The sequence below is a fragment of the Ostrinia nubilalis genome, chromosome Z (assembly GCF_963855985.1).
Source record: "Ostrinia nubilalis chromosome Z, ilOstNubi1.1, whole genome shotgun sequence".
NCBI classification, from domain to species: domain Eukaryota; kingdom Metazoa; phylum Arthropoda; class Insecta; order Lepidoptera; family Crambidae; genus Ostrinia; species Ostrinia nubilalis.
Window position 1 is genome coordinate 6,156,526 of NC_087119.1, and position 16,715 is coordinate 6,173,240.

Consider the following 16,715-nt stretch of genomic DNA (forward strand, 5'->3'; position numbering starts at 1 on the left):
GGCTTCCTCTGTTCAGTGTTTGTGAATTGTGGATGATGCGGACTGGGGGCTCGTGGAGTGCAACGACCTGTCTTCAACATTCGCCGCAAGTTTTTACTGACTGATGTTTTTAGAAGTGATTAAGAATTGACGATGTAGGTAGGTAGTCAGTCACTCACCATACGAAAGCTCAACCAATTGATGGAAAATTGAATCTAGCGATTTCTAAATCTGAAAAATAAAACACGGAGATGCTCTGAAATTCAGCTTAGAATTATACCCGTACAAATAGGTAGGGCATAATGAGACGGCTTGCCAATAAGCGAGTGTGTAGAGCCGGCGTGGGAGTGACGCTGCGGCGGAGGGGGTCGGGGGCGGGCCTGGGCGGCGCGGGCGCACGGTGGGCGGCGCACTGTGCTCCGACCAGCGCTCCGAAGCGCACGCGCCGCGCACCGCACGCATGAAGACCGAGGACCAAACCACCGAGGAGGCGGCGCGCCGGGCGCCTGCCACCAGACGCCAAGAAAAACCACCCTACTCCTACATAGCCCTCATCGTCATGGCCATCAGGCACTCGCCCAACAAACGGCTGACCCTCAGCGAGATATACGCATTCCTCCAACAGCAGTTCCCGTTCTTCCGCAGCTCCTACCAGGGCTGGAAGAACTCCGTGCGCCACAACCTGAGCCTGAACGAGTGTTTTGTGAAGCTGCCGAAAGGGCTGGGTCGGCCGGGCAAAGGGCACTACTGGACGATCGACCCGTCGTCGGAGTTCATGTTTGAGGAGGGGTCGTTCAGAAGAAGGCCGCGAGGGTTCCGCCGCAAGTGCCAGGCGTTGAAGCCTCAATTCGGGAGCGGGGGTTACTTGAGTGGAAGTGGTGTGGCGGCGCTGCCTCCGTCGCAGGGTGGTTTTGAGTTGGCGGGCGGGAGTGGTTCTGGCGGCGGGGGGTCTTCGCTGGACTACAGCTCGTGCGCGTACCCGCACGCGGGGTCCTCGGGGCAGCAGCTGTACGGCGGCGAGTACTGCGCGTACGGCGTGGAGCGCGAGTGGCCGCTGTACGGCGGTGTGGACGGCTACCGGCCGCCGGCGCCGGCGCTGCCCGCCCACCACGAGCTGCCCGACCTCATACCCAACTACCAGTACGCCGTCACCAACGAGCATGGTGAGTCTTTGATTTATAATTCATAGTAAAGCTGAGCGTGACCGTAGACAAGGATTTTCATTAATGGTTTTTAACCCTTGCTCTGCAAACATTTATTTAAATATAACCAGTACCTGTTTTGGACAACATTTTTCAAAACCTGTAGAAATGTTTAATAGTTTAAGCTGATTTCATTGGACAGGCAACTTTTTATTCCTATTTTCAGAATATTATAACCAGGAACGTAGCAAGGTAACCTTAAGTACGAGAAAAAGCTTGTTTAGGTTTTATCAGGTCTAAATACCTATATTTCACCAAAAAAATGTGCATGTAAAAAGTTGCCAAGACGACCTGCATCGGTAATCTTAAAAATCTTTCTCTCATTTATCCACTGAGACAAAATTCGAAAAAAATCTTTGAGTATCTTATAATGGTCATCGGTTCATTAAGGTTATGCAAGGATAAATTATAAGGATAATTTCTAACTAATAAGGATAAAGAATATCTTATTTAGAAAGTAAACTGTTTGCTAAATGTTGATATTATTACATACAAAGATGAAACAAACTATAGCATGGCCTGATTGTTTTTTTCCTTAATTTATATTCGGGCACATTTTCCAAAAACTTTAAAAAATAATTTTAAAATTGTTAGTGTTTATAGAAATGTTAAGAAAATAATGAATATCACTTATCCACTTATTGAAGGCACAGGTTTCTTTGTGGAAATGTTGTGTTACCTATCATTTATGGAATAAAGAAAACTAGAGGCAGATAGCACGGTAATAATATCATACAGTATTGTAACTTCATATAAAACGACGAAAAGCGAGCTTTCCTTCGAATTTCAAATCTCGGGACGTGGTCGAGATGAAAAAATTAGGGGTGTCGCGAATGTGCCGAACGGACGTCGATGGCCTAATGTTGAAATGACTAAGGAGATTGAATTTGACTGATCGTCATTTACGGTCAAATTTGTCAAAAACTAGTCATTAACTGTCAGAAATGGTCATTTTCAGTCAGTTTGATTTGAAATGAAAATTATATATTGTATAAAACCAGCTTTTTCCAACGATTTCACCCGCCTGAAATTAAAGTAACAGGTCATTGAGTACTCATTATGATTAGTAGATTCAAAATTATTTTAGTATATTTTTTAAAATTAAATCTACTAATCAAAAAACAACATGCATTTTATCCTATTCCATTCACGAAGTATTTTGTTTGTCTTAATAAAAAAAAATTACAATCACAAAACTAGATAGAAATTCTAAGTAGACAGATGTAATTAGAATGGCTACTGTGGGTGAGCAGCCCTATCGCATGTTGTCATACCGTGACGTACCGCGGGGCTGTTGACATTTATTTCAAAAATATGGCCGAGTTGGAATACTGTATAGATAGTATTACCGTGCAGATAGGATTTTTTTAAATGAATTCAGTCCAATCCAGTTAAAAATGTTTTAATTCATGAACAACATTCAGCTTAATTTATACTTACGAGTATATTAAAAGACCTTTCACTAAGTTAATTAATCAAATATCGTAAAAATATTAAGTCAAATTAAAAATATCTTTATTAATGTTAGACTATTTAAAAACTTGCTTACAAATCATCAAATATACTACAAAAGAAAAAAAAAAAGGCTTATTTTTTATTATTAATAAGAATAATAATAAAAAATAAGTTTTGCTCCTTCAGACCTTTACATGTCTTATAATCTTTTTACCCTATCAGTTTAACAAAAGGGGGCCCGCCTGCCAACCGTGGGGATTATGGCAAAACCCTCCACTATAGTGGAGGAGGCTCATAGTCCAGCAGTGGACTGTAAAGGGCTGTTGATGATGACGATAACAAAGTAGGGGTCTATTGCGCAACATTGAATCACAACTTAATTTGCACAATCAACTTAAGATTATCAGTTAAGTCACACGCAGTTGCCGACTTCAGCTATCTGTAACAATAGAGACATAATTAAGATACGACGGCACATCAAGTCAAACATTATAGTATCTTATTACAGTAGGTTTAGGTTCTACTTTGCAACAAATTGTTTATGGTGAACTTAAATATTTACGCGAGCTTACAATGTTGCCCGTCATCTGAGTACCTAATGCGGGCTACATAACACAAACAGTTTCAAGAAGACTCCCAATTTATTTTTCTATGACGTTACTGCTTACTACGTCAAATAAAAATGGGGCATGTTTTTGCTTCTGTTAACGGGAATAGATGTAAAGAAATCTCACTGATTTCAGATCTTAAGACGTCATCAAAAATTTCTTAAAATATGACATTATGTATCATTGACATTGTATGAATCTAATGTAATAATATGTTTGTGCTATTTCAATAATTCAATAATTCATAATCATTTTCTGACATTTGCATGACATTCAATTAATAATGATACTACTTTTTAATATTAAAAACATAACCGTATTTTTTGTAATATTTGCACATCGTATGTACGATAGAATATGTTGGAAACTTCTCTTTTTATAACCATTTGTAACCGTATTCTGGCAAATAAATGATTTATTATTATTATTATGTTTGTACGCTTTGGAGCTCACGGGTCAAAAGTGGCCCGGTCCTTTATAAGGCTTGCGTGGGGATACAGATCCAACACGTAGAGGCCGTTTTAAGCGCAAAATAATCGACAAAAGTGAAAGTGGTGCACATGCTGGATCTAGTCTCTGACTATATCATGGGATGTAGCTAGAGACCATCCCCAGCCTGTGCACAGGAGCTATTGCAGGCTCAGGAGCTATTATTATTATTATTATCATTATAGTGGTAAACTAGTCTCGTAAAGGGCTAACGCCCGTATTCACAAACATTACTATGAGGTTTCACAGAGCGCGTGGACTCACAGGGTCACATACGAACCAATCACAGCTCTATTCAACGCTGTGCGTTCGATTTGCTGCTTCACTTAAGCAAGTATCATTTGTGAATGCGATTGTAAAACACGATCCGTAAAGGGCTACATTTTGATACATAACTTCCTTGCCTTTGAATCCTTCAAAAAATCACAAAGAATCTACTTTACGCTGTTCGTTAATGCGCAAATGCATAATTTATTTTTGTAAAATAATGAAATAAAAATTTGGAAAATACGCTGATAGCGTCTTTAGGCATACATTTTAAAAGATTGCGAGTTTCTTGCGCTGTTTCTTCTGACTACTGGCCAATATTGATATCTAAGCATAGTAGGGTTAATGCAATGTAGGATTTTATAAAATAGCGCTCTTTATAGGCTGATTTACACGTATTAAGTAGTTAAGTAGGTAACAAAATTTTAACTTAATTTTAAGTGATCCTACCTACTTAACTACTTAATACGTGTAAATCAAACTTAAAAGCCATCTCACAGAAAATAAATTATATTAATTTATTGTATATGTACATTATTGTACATTGTACATTTTGAGTTTGGTCAATAACTTTGTTTCATGTGACCCTATGATTGTGGGTTAAGAAGCTGCTTTTAACCATTAATTTGTCACACAAGTTTCTGATACAAAATAAATTGTAAGCAATACCTGTGGGCTGTTACAGTTACGGTCCCACTAATGATCCAGGACCAACATGACTCATGCAACAAAAACTTGACTGAAATTCAGATTTCAGATGCTTGATGATGATGGATGAATTTATTATTTGAAACTAATTAACATTTTAATATTTTTTCAGTCTTTTTTATTCTAAATGTCCTAATTAATCAAATAAGTATTTGATTTCTATTAAAATTCCCCATTTAGTGCTGCTCACCACTTCTTGTTACTATTTTATTTTTAATGTTATATTAATCTGTGAATTTTATATTTAACTGAATAAATAACTGTTCCATTTTTTTTTATTGTAATATATTCAAACCAAATACACCGATCGTCTTGCATGATAAGTACAATGCATTAAAAAATCTAAATAAAAACAAGTTTAGATTTATACAGGGTGGCCAAAACAGTGAGGTCTAAAAGAAAAATTTAGATTCCTTACATCAAGGTGTACCTAAATCACCCCCATGTATATACTACGATTGTGCTTAGTTTAGGAGATAGAGTTAATTTTGTGATATTTTAAAATTTTATGACCTAGTAGGCTTTAAACATTTTTATCTATTTTTTGGGTTGACTTTTTTCAGATTTCTTTTTTTCGACAGATTTGTTATTAATTTCAGATGTTTGAAAAAAATTATCACCTTCTTATCTTTGATTCAAGATACAAAAGTTTTGCTAGAAACATTAAAATTATGCTTTTATCAGAACACTATCAAATTTTCAACTTAAAACTTTAAGTAAAAAAAGGAACTTCCATAGGTCCAAAACCATTTTAAAAACTGCGCCGTTTCCTGAACATTCATAATAATACAAAAAACCATGTACTTAATGGGCCACTATTTCTTGTAATCGGTCCACTAAAGTGGTATGTCGGAGATTACGTTACATGTTTTTGACTTTCTTAGAGTGAATTAATATTGGGAATCCTCTAAGTTTACATTACGTAGGACAGATTTAGAGCAGTAACTGGACAGAACATGTTTTAATTCTCAACGAGGAAGCTCTTGCCCTTCATCACACCTGGTGGAAACTGATGATTAGGCTGAAGGTGGAAGGGAACTTGAACTACAGAGGAACTATGGCTTCCTACCTCCAAATGCCGGAATACAGTAATGCTATTAACATTATTGTTATAGTGACAGACTTATTAAAATAGTAGAGTTGCTAGCCAGGCAGACTTAGATCAAACCCTACCACCAACCAAACCGAGCAGAAAATTTCACCTCCACTGGGAATCAAACCCGGGACCTCTGAAACTTACCTCTTACCACTTGAAGACAGAGGCAGTTGTTACATTTTACTATTACCCTTGAAATACCTACTACAGTGAGAAGAAGAAGGAGGGATATTTGGTTTATGTTCATTAAAACTTACTTAAAATAACAATGTGTTCCGGAATTTGGAGGTAGGAAGCCATAGTTCCTTTGTAGTTGAAGTTCCCTTCCACCTTCAGCCTAATCATCAGTTTCCACCAGGTGTGATGAAGGGAAAGAGCTTCCTCGTTGAGAATTAAAACATGTTCTGTCCAGTTACTGCTCTAAATCTGTTCTACGTAATGTAAACTTAGAGGATTCTCAATATTAATTCACTCTAAGAAAGTCAAAAACATTTAGCGGAATCTCCGACTTACCACTTTAGTGGACCGATTACAGGAAATAGTGGCCCATTAAGTACATGTTTTTTTGTATTATTATGAATGTTTAGGAAACGGCGCAGTTTTTAAAATGGTTTTGGACCTATGGAAGTTCCTTTTTTTACTTAAAGTTTTAAGTTGAAAATTTGATAGTGTTCTGATAAAAGCATAATTTTAATGTTTCTAGCAAAACTTTTGTATCTTGAATCAAAGATAGAAAGGTGATTATTTTTTCAAACATTTGCAATTAATAACAAATCTGTCGAAAAAAAGAAATCTGAAAAAAGTCAACCCAAAAAAAAGATAAAAATGTTTAAAGGTCATAAAATTTTAAAATATCACAAAATTAACTCTATCTCCTAAACTAAGCACAATCGTAGTATATATGTTACGGTCAAAGTGATAAATGTGAAAATTATGAATAATCGCCGGTTATTATGAATAATTACCGCATGATTTGGTAAATGTGATTAATATGAGATCATTTATGTGTGTATAAAACTAAATAGGCGGCTTAGGGGTGGCCCAAGGGCCACCCCCGCCGCACCTTAACCTATTTTTCACTTTAAATCAAAACATTATGTTATGGGCATCATGGAAAAGTAATATTATGCAAGAAACATTCCAAACTCATTATGCCAAATTATATTAATATATGATATCAAAACGTTCAAAAATTTTGGCTGTACAAGAGCACGTACACAAGACGTTGTTCTCTTTTATGATATTTGTTAATACTAAGGTTGAATGATTAAATAAGCACTGTTAAATGTTATTAATTTATCACTTTTACCGCGACTGTCGGTAATTATTCATAATAACCGGTTATTATTCATAATTTTCAATTAATCACATTAACCGTAACATATACATGGGGGTGATTTAGGTACACCTTGATGTAAGGAATCTAAATTTTTCTTTTAGACCTCACTGTTTTGGCCACCCTGTATTTAACCAAGACATTATTGATTGACATAGTTTTATTTTTGCGGGAAAACTAACGCCTTTAATTGATTATTATTAACTTACCATTAGAATTATTGCTAACTAGCTTTTGCCCGCGGCTATACACGTGTGAAATTTTGTCTGTCAAAGATCGTCATAAATTATAGCCTATATGTTATTCTGGATTATAAACAATGATACTGTAAAGTTTCATCAAAATCCGTGCAGTAGTTTTTGCGTGAAAGAGTAACAAACATATTGAATAAACACTGACTTGATTAGTCTTCATTTCGCGATGAATTTTAAGTTCTCACTTTGGACTTACGGAAAAAATCTTAAGGATCAATTTATTATCATCTCATCGGAATAAGCTGATAGACTTGACATAATACACCCCAGAAGCTTGTAGTTGTGACAGCAACATCTACAAAAACTTATCTACAGGAACTGCTGATCGTTCCCATGACTCATGGCTATCATCAGGCCCGTAAATTGCTGTCGATCGCACTCGACTAGTGATGACACGTGAACTCGGCTGCGTCGACTCACTTCGCCACTCGAGTGCGAGTTATCGAAAAGCTATTCCAATTATGACCCTTCAATGATTTGGTTTCTGTTACCGGTGACGCTTGCCACTTGAGATGTTGAATGCTCGGAACATTTTTTGTAAATTTTTTAGTGCGAGGTTAATAATTATTTTAAGACTAGGCGCAGACCATCCATTTTTAGTTGGCCGATAGTTGTGCCCGATTTTAAATTGTATGAAGAATCGGCCAAATCGAATCGGCGTATTGTGCGCACTTCCTTAGATGCCCATATTGATCACCTGCCCGACTAAACTATCGGACGACGAAAAATCAATAGTCTGCGCATAGGCTAATTCTTACTACAGGTAGTAATTTTATTAAATTGATTCTAATGATGTAATGTTAGTTACATTAATATCACGGATTTTGTATAGTATAGTATTCACCTTGATAATGTTATTCAAGTTCACCAATTTATGTTTTCTTCACTTGTCAATCAGGATTATTCAGGATACAAAGTCCTCACAATTTACTTTTCAATAAAAGATTACGGCGCGCACTTGCACAGTCTTCACATATTTCGAGTCTATAAAAATGCGGCGTGTAAATGCGACCTTTATTGTTTTCGCGAACGACGTCTACATACCATTGGCGTGGTCGTCCAACTGAAGGGTGAGGAATGCCCAGGTGGCTCGCGCACGTCGCATATCGATCGTGGTCTCTGCGCCTCGGTATTGACGTTCTGGGGAACAGGCGCGACCGGGCTACCAGGGCCCCATGAAACGCAGGAGCTGTCTAACGGAGGGTGCACTGTTTCCACTGTCCAACGGAACGCAAATGACGTACTAGGGACTGGTTAAGCGACAACTTAGGAAAATAAATTACGTTTATTAAGGAGAATTTTTAGCATTGGTATTCTAATGAGTCAGTTTTAATCATATTTTATTATGTTGACTTACGTCATTAAATTCAATGATTTATAGTATGCTACATTAGTAAACATTAACCCCCTTACTAATAAAACTTACACACTCATTGATCACACGTGATTTATTATGGAATTAGGTTATTTTAAAACAGTGTTCAACAAGTGATTAACTTTTTATTAGTAAGGGGATTAATGTTTACTCTCTAAACTTTACCTTAAATGAAAATATTTTCAAAATAAGATGTAAAGTTTTGAAACGAACCAGTTGATCCTCAGTATGCATATTATTAGTCAATGCCAGAATCAAGTATCAGTCATTAATTTGTCACAGTATGCATAATATTAATTTGTCAATGCTAGAATAAATAAATAAAATAAAATCTTTTGACAATTTCACACAGCGCTATCCAGCCCCAAAGTAAGCAATTAATATGCTTGTGCTATGGGTGCTTAACGGCTATACTATGTACATAATTATACTTTTTTTTAAATACATACATACATATTATACATAGTAACACCCAGACCCGTCACAGAAATTAAAATTCATCATTTCAATTTCTGCCCGGCCGCGGATCGAGCGCGGGACCTCTCGGCATAGTAGTCCTTTTTAGAACCACTACACCAAACGGCCGACAGAATCAAGTATCATACATTTTATTGTCGCGTGAATCGTGACGTGCTTAATATTCATTCAATATAATTTCCGAAAATCATTAATTATCAAATTATTTTGCAGTCATATTTCAGAAACGAGAAATATTATTGATATCGTACAGATTTACGGGCACACACTACACTTTTAAGTGACGTAGGAGAATGCGCGAAGCGCAGATTGCATTATTGATTTTCGCAGCGGTACTTATACGTCACAGGAATTGACGAACGAGACGCGTCTTACACTAGCTCCTTTTTTGTAAAATATAATGGGGAAATCACTGTTTTAGCGTATTAACACTAAAGTAATCAGGTCTAGGTTTAAACTAGATATTCATTTGATATAACTTTTGATCAAAAAATGCGTAATTTAGGAAAGGCTCTCTTGACCGGAAGTGAGAGAAAGGCAGCGGGCTATTAGTAAAGCTCTTTGGATTTATGCGTTCCTGGTACCTAAGTGGACAAAAAACCCATGCCTATAGGGATTTCCGCGTGTTCTTGGCTGCATATTGCACCATCCTTCACCAAGGATTGACTCCGCCTACTTTATCATAAATGGAAATGCGTTTTTTTTTACCTTATAGAGGTATTCGCTGTTTTCGTTATCTGCCGGCATGAATATGGCGGAAGGGAACTTGATGTTTATCCAAAATCCGTGTATCAGATTAAGCGGTAATTTTATTTAATGAGTGTTTGACTGATAAATCTCATCGCAATGTGGAATGTAATGTGACTTCATCCATAATAATCAATCGTATGGACTTGTGACCACACTGGTTATAATGTGACGTAAAATTCGCTGATAATTTTATTGTTTTTGCAGCGATAGTAACGTCATTTCTTGTGAGCTTAACATAAAAGTGAGCTAAGTAACAATTTTACAACTAAATGTGTTTAGTTTACACATAATCATTATTGGAATTTAGACTTGATATTCAAGAGACTTAGGCTGAGTTGCACCACTAAACTTTAACGGTAACTTTAACGATAACCGGTAGTTTTTGTAACGAGTTTGACAGTTTTTTGAGGTTTGTCAAAGTTAAAGTAAGATGGTGCAACTCGGCCTTATTTGTTAACACGAAAAAATAACTTACGAACGGAAGTTGTCCGAAAGTAAGAAAGTGACGAGAAGTAGCATAGGCCATAGCTCTTTAGATTCATGCTTTCCTAGTACTAGTGTAATAAAATTTAACTTTATCTTGTACTGTGTTGTGGACTTTTATGAATGCTCCATTTATGAATAGAACTCTTGATAAGAAAATGCGTAATTTAGAATAGGCTCTCTTGACCGGAAGTGAGTGAAAGGCAGCGGGGTAGTAGTAAAGCTCTTTTTTATGCGTTCCTGGTACCGATGTGGACAAAAAATTTCCGCGTGTTCTTGGCTCCATATTGCCCCATACTTCACCAAGAATATTGACTCCGCCTACTTTATCATGAATGGAAATGCGTTTGTTTTACTCGGCCGTTTGGTGTAGTGGTTCAGAACGGACTACTATGGCGAGAGGTCCCGGGTTCGATTCCCGGCCGGGCAGAAATTTAAATGATGAATTTTTAATTTCTGTGATGGGTCTGGGTGTTACTATGTATAATATTTATGTATTTACAAAAAAAAGTATTTAAATATGTTTATATCCGTTGTCTAGTGCCCATAGTACAAACTTTGCTTAGTTTGTACATGGATATTTATTACATTTATTTATTTGTACCTTATAGTACGGTTTTCGCTGTTTTCGTATCATCATTTATGATTACAGCCATAGGACCACTGCTGAACATAGGCCTCCCCCAATGACTTCCACATCGCACGGTTGGTAGCGGCCTGCATCCAGCGTTTTGTCTGTTTTCGTATAACTCTTAAGATTCTAGCAAAGCTCTTTAGATTCATGCCTTCCTAGTACTAGTATAATAAAATTTTACTTTATCTTGTACTTTGTTGCACTTCAGTTTACTAATTGCATTTTACGTCATACTGTGTCCTTGAATTGGCACCTCCTCCTTCATTGATAAAGAGCTTCAGTATTACCTCTAAACTCAGTCTGATGAACTGAGCTACGAACGTTAGAACTTTGATGATTTTACATATTAGATTTATATGAGTTTTTACCTTTTGCACGCAAGTTTTGTAAGAAATTGCAACAAAATACTGACATTATGATGGAGATGAGCAGGGCACATTGCACGGATAAACCAGGATCGCTGGGCCAGAAAGACCCTGGAATGGAAACCCCGCAACAACAACCGCGGCAGGGGAAGACCGCCTAAACGGTGGACAGACGACATCCGGCAGAAGGCTGGAGTGAACTGGATGCAAGTGGCCAGGGACAGAAGTCGGTGGAGGGTTGAAGAGGAGGCCTATGTTCAAAGGCGAACCCCCTAAAGGTTGAGATACATAGATACATAGATTTTAGAAACTTACGAGTAAGTTCTGAACACGAAAAAATAACTAACGAACGGATGTTGACCGAAAGTAAAAGTGACGAGAAGTTGCATAGTTCTATAGATTCATGCTTTCCTAGTGCTAGTATAATAAAATTTAAAGTTATCTTGTACTGTGTCGCACTTCAGTGTACTTAATTGCATTTTACGTCATACTGCCGCCTCCTCCTTCATTGATAAAGAGCTGATCAGTATTTTTTATTATACCTATCGAAAGGCTCACGGTTTTAATTTATGGATAAAACAATAGAATGTAGATTTTTGATTATCTAACTAAGCTTATGTAGGCTAGACTTTCATTATGCCCGACTTAGATAAAAGTGTATGAAAATCGAGCAGAAGCTTTATGGACAATAAATGTTTCTATCGCGATGTACAATCCTTGGAATAAAAACAATTAGTTATTTTAGTAAAATATGAATATAATGGGAAAATCACTGTTTTAGCGTATTAAAACTAAAGTAATCAGGTCTAAATTTAAGACTAGATAACTATGCGTTTGATATAACTTTTGATAAGAAAATGCGTAGGTAATTTAGAAAAGGCCCTCTTGACCGGAAGTGAGTGAAAGGCAGCGGGGTAGTACTAAAGCTCTTTTTTATACGTTCCTGGACTTCCTGGTACCGATGTGGACAAAAAATTCCGCGTGTTTTTGGCTGCGTATTGCACCGTACTTCACCAAGAATTGACTGCGCCTACTTTATCATGAATAGAAATGCGTTTTTTTATCTCATCGTACGGTTTTCGCTGTTTTCGTATATCTCTTAAGATTCTAGCAAAGCTCTTTAGATTCATGCCTTCCTAGTACTAGTATAATAAAATCTTGTAAGTACTTTGGTGCGCTTCAGATAACTTAATTGCATTTTACGTCATACTGTCCTTGAATTGGCACCTCCTCCTTCACTGATACAGAGCTTATCAGTATTTTTTATTATATTCCAGATTTTGTATGGAAGGTGGCGCCTTTTGTGTCACGCGGCCATCGACCAAATCTTGTTTTTATATTACAAAATAGTGTAATAAACCAAACTTACTATTCAGACATGTATGTATACCTCTAAACTCAGTCTGATGAACTGAGCTACGAATGTTAGAACTTTGATGATTTTACATATTAGATTTATATGAGGTTTTACCATTTGCACGCAAGTTTTGTAAGAAATTGCAACAAAATACTGACATTATGATGGAGATGAGCAGGGCACATTGCACGGATAAACCAGGATCGCTGGGCCAGAAAGACCCTGGATTGGAAACCCCACAAAAACAAACGCGGCAGGGGAAGACCGCCTAAACGGTGGACAGACAACATCCGCAGAAGGCTGGAGTGAACTGGATGCGTGTGGCCAGGGACAGAAGTCGGTGGAGGGTTGAAGAGGAGGCCTATGTTCAAAGGCGAATCCCCTAAAGATTGAGATAGATAGATTTAAGAAACTTACGAGTAAGTTCTTAACACGAAAAAATAACTAACGAACGGATGTTGACCGAAAGTAAAAGTGACGAGAAGTTGCATAGTTCTATAGATTCATGCTTTCCTAGTGCTAGTATAATAAAATTTAAAGTTATCTTGTACTGTGTCGCACTTCAGTATACTTAATTGCATTTTACGTCATACTGCCGCCTCCTCCTTCATTGATAAAGAGCTGATCAGTATTTTTTATTATACCTATCGAAAGGCTCACGGTTTTAATTTATGGATAAAACAATAGAATGTAGATTTTTGATTATCTAACTAAGCTTATGTAGGCTAGACTTTCATTATGCCCGACTTAGATAAAAGTGTATGAAAATCGAGCAGAAGTTTCTATCGTGAAATAAATGTTTCTATCGCGATGTACAATCCCTGGGAATAGAAACAATTAGTTATTTTAGTAAAATATGAATATAATGGGAAAATCACTGTTTTAGCGTATTAAAACTAAAGTAATCAGGTCTAAATTTAAGACTAGATAACTATGCGTTTGATATAACTTTTGATAAGAAAATGCGTAATTTAGAAAAGGCCCTCTTGACCGGAAGTGAGTGAAAGGCAGCGGGGTAGTACTAAAGCTCTTTTTAGGGTTCCGTACCTCAAAAGGAAAAAACGGAACCCTTATAGGATCACTTTGTTGTCCGTCCGTCCGTCTGTCAAGACCCTTTTTCTCAGGAACGCGTGGAGGTATGAAGCTGAAATTTATATCAATTACTCAGGTCTACTGTCCCTTGAAGCTGTGAAAAAATAAAACTTCTAAGCCAACGCAATCAAAAGATACAGCCGTTTATGCCGCAAATTTTCGACACTTGCAAGGGAATCAAAACCTACAGGGTGCTTCCCGTGAACTCAGAATCTTGAAATTTGGTACGAAGCAACGTCTTATAGCATAGATAAAGGAAAAATTACGAAAACCATAAATTTTTAGTTACATCACATAATATATTTTTTTTTAATAATTTTAAACTTACTACCCATTTCCTCATAAACGCGTAGAGGTATTTAATTGAAATTCATACCAAATACTCAGGTCTATAATACCTTTAAGCTGTAACAAAATCAAACTTCTATGTCAACGCAATCAAAAGAAACAGCAATTTAAGCTGCATATTTTGAAACTCGCAAGTACTCGCAAGGGAATCAAAACCTAAAGGGTACTTCCAGTCGACCTAGAATCTCGAAATTTGGCATGAAGCAACGTTTTATAGCACACATAAAGGAAAAATTCCGAAAACCTTAAATTTTTAGTTACATTACAAAATATATATTTTTTAATAAATATATCTGTAATTTTTTAATAAATAATTTCTGTTCTTATCTTTGGTGTGCAATAAAGTGTATTTATTATTATTATTATTATAAACTTATTACTTTTTTCCTCATGAACGCGTAGAGCTATCAAGTTGAAATTCATATCAAATACTATAAAATAAAGGATTACTTAAACGATGAAGAGATCTTTGTCTTAAATTTATGCTCCTCCATCTTTCCCCATTGTAATGTTATGAATTTCATTTTGCAATAAAAATACCATAGCTATGACTCGATTGTCGTAATGAACGAAGTTTGTAAACCTTGCAGGTTTGTACGGAACCCTCGGTGCGCGAGTCCGACTCGCACTTGGCCGGTTTTTTTTATGCGTTCCTGGACTTCCTGGTACCGATGTGGACAAAAAATTCCGCATGTTTTTGGCTGCGTATTGCACCGTACTTCACCAAGAATTGACTGCGCCTACTTTATCATGAATGGAAATGCGTTTTTTTTTACCTCATCGTACGGTTTTCGCTGTTTTCGTATATCTCTTAAGATTGTAGCAAAGCTCTTTAGAATCATGCCTTCCTAGTACTAGTATAATAAAATCTTGTAAGTACTTAGTTGCACTTCAGATAACTTAATTGCATTTTACGTCATACTGTCATTGAATTGGCACCTCCTCCTTCACTGATACAGAGCTTATCAGTATTTTTTATTATATTCCAGATTTTGTATGGAAGGTGGCGCCTTTTGTGTCACGCGGCCATCGACCAAATCTTGTTTTTATATTACAAAATAGTGTAATAAACCAAACTTACTATTCAGACATGTATACCTCTAAACTCAGTCTGATGAACTGAGCTACGAACGTTAGAACTTTGATGATTTTACATATTAGATTTATATGAGGTTTTACCTTTTGCACGCAAGTTTTGTAAGAAATTGCAACAAAATACTGACATTATGATGGAGATGAGCAGGGCACATTGCACGGATAAACCAGGATCGCTGGGCCAGAAAGACCCTGGAGTGGAAACCCCGCAAAAACAAACGCGGCAGGGGAAGACCGCCTAAACGGTGGACAGACAACATCCGCAGAAGGCTGGAGTGAACTGGATGCGTGTGGCCAGGGACAGAAGTCGGTGGAGGGTTGAAGAGGAGGCCTATGTTCAAAGGCGAATCCCCTAAAGATTGAGATAGATAGATTTAAGAAACTTACGAGTAAGTTCTTAACACGAAAAAATAACTAACGAACTGATGTTGACCGAAAGTAAAAGTGACGAGAAGTTGCATAGTTCTTTAGATTCATGCTTTCCTAGTGCTAGTGTAATAAAATTTAACGTTATCTTGTACTGTGTTGCACTTCAGTATACTTAATTGCATTTTACGTCATACTGCCGCCTCCTCCTTCATTGATAAAGAGCTGATCAGTATTTTTTATTATACATTACCTATCGAAAGGCTCACGGTTTTAATTTATGGATAAAACAATAGAATGTAGATTTTTGATTATCTAACTAAGCTTATGTAGGCTAGACTTTCATTATGCCCGACTTAGATAAAAGTGTATGAAAATCGAGCAGAAGTTTCTATCGTGAAATAAATGTTTCTATCGCGATGTACAATCCTTGGAATAGAAACAATTCGTTATTTTAGTAAAATATGAATATAATGGGAAAATCACTGTTTTAGCGTATTAAAACTAAAGTAATCAGGTCTAAATTTAAGACTAGATAACTATGCGTTTGATATAACTTTTGATAAGAAAATGCGTAATTTAGAAAAGGCCCTCTTGACCGGAAGTGAATGAAAGGCAGCGGGGTAGTACTAAAGCTCTTTTTTATACGTTCCTGGACTTCCTGGTACCGATGTGGACAAAAAATTCCGCGTGTTTTTGGCTGCGTATTGCACCGTACTTCACCAAGAATTGACTGCGCCTACTTTATCATGAATAGAAATGCGTTTTTTTTATCTCATCGTACGGTTTTCGCTGTTTTCGTATATCTCTTAAGATTCTAGCAAAGCTCTTTAGATTCATGCCTTCCTAGTACTAGTATAATAAAATCTTGTAAGTACTTTGGTGCGCTTCAGATAACTTAATTGCATTTTAAGTCATACTGTCATTGAATTGGCACCTCCTTCTTCACTGATAAAGAGCTTATCAGTATTTTTATTAT

At 36.8% G+C, this 16,715-nt stretch overlaps 1 protein-coding gene across 1 annotated transcript in view; it reads left to right on the top strand.

Moving 5' to 3' along the window:
- Nucleotides 1-405: 405 nt before the first annotated feature.
- The window catches only part of LOC135087175 (forkhead box protein F1-like), a 284,057-nt gene continuing 267,747 nt past the window's right edge, over nt 406-16,715 (top strand). Inside the window, exon 1 of the mRNA XM_063982016.1 lies at nt 406-1,142. Within this exon, the coding sequence (XP_063838086.1) occupies nt 440-1,142 (703 nt within the window). The 5' untranslated portion in view covers nt 406-439. The remainder of the gene's footprint in view (nt 1,143-16,715) is intronic.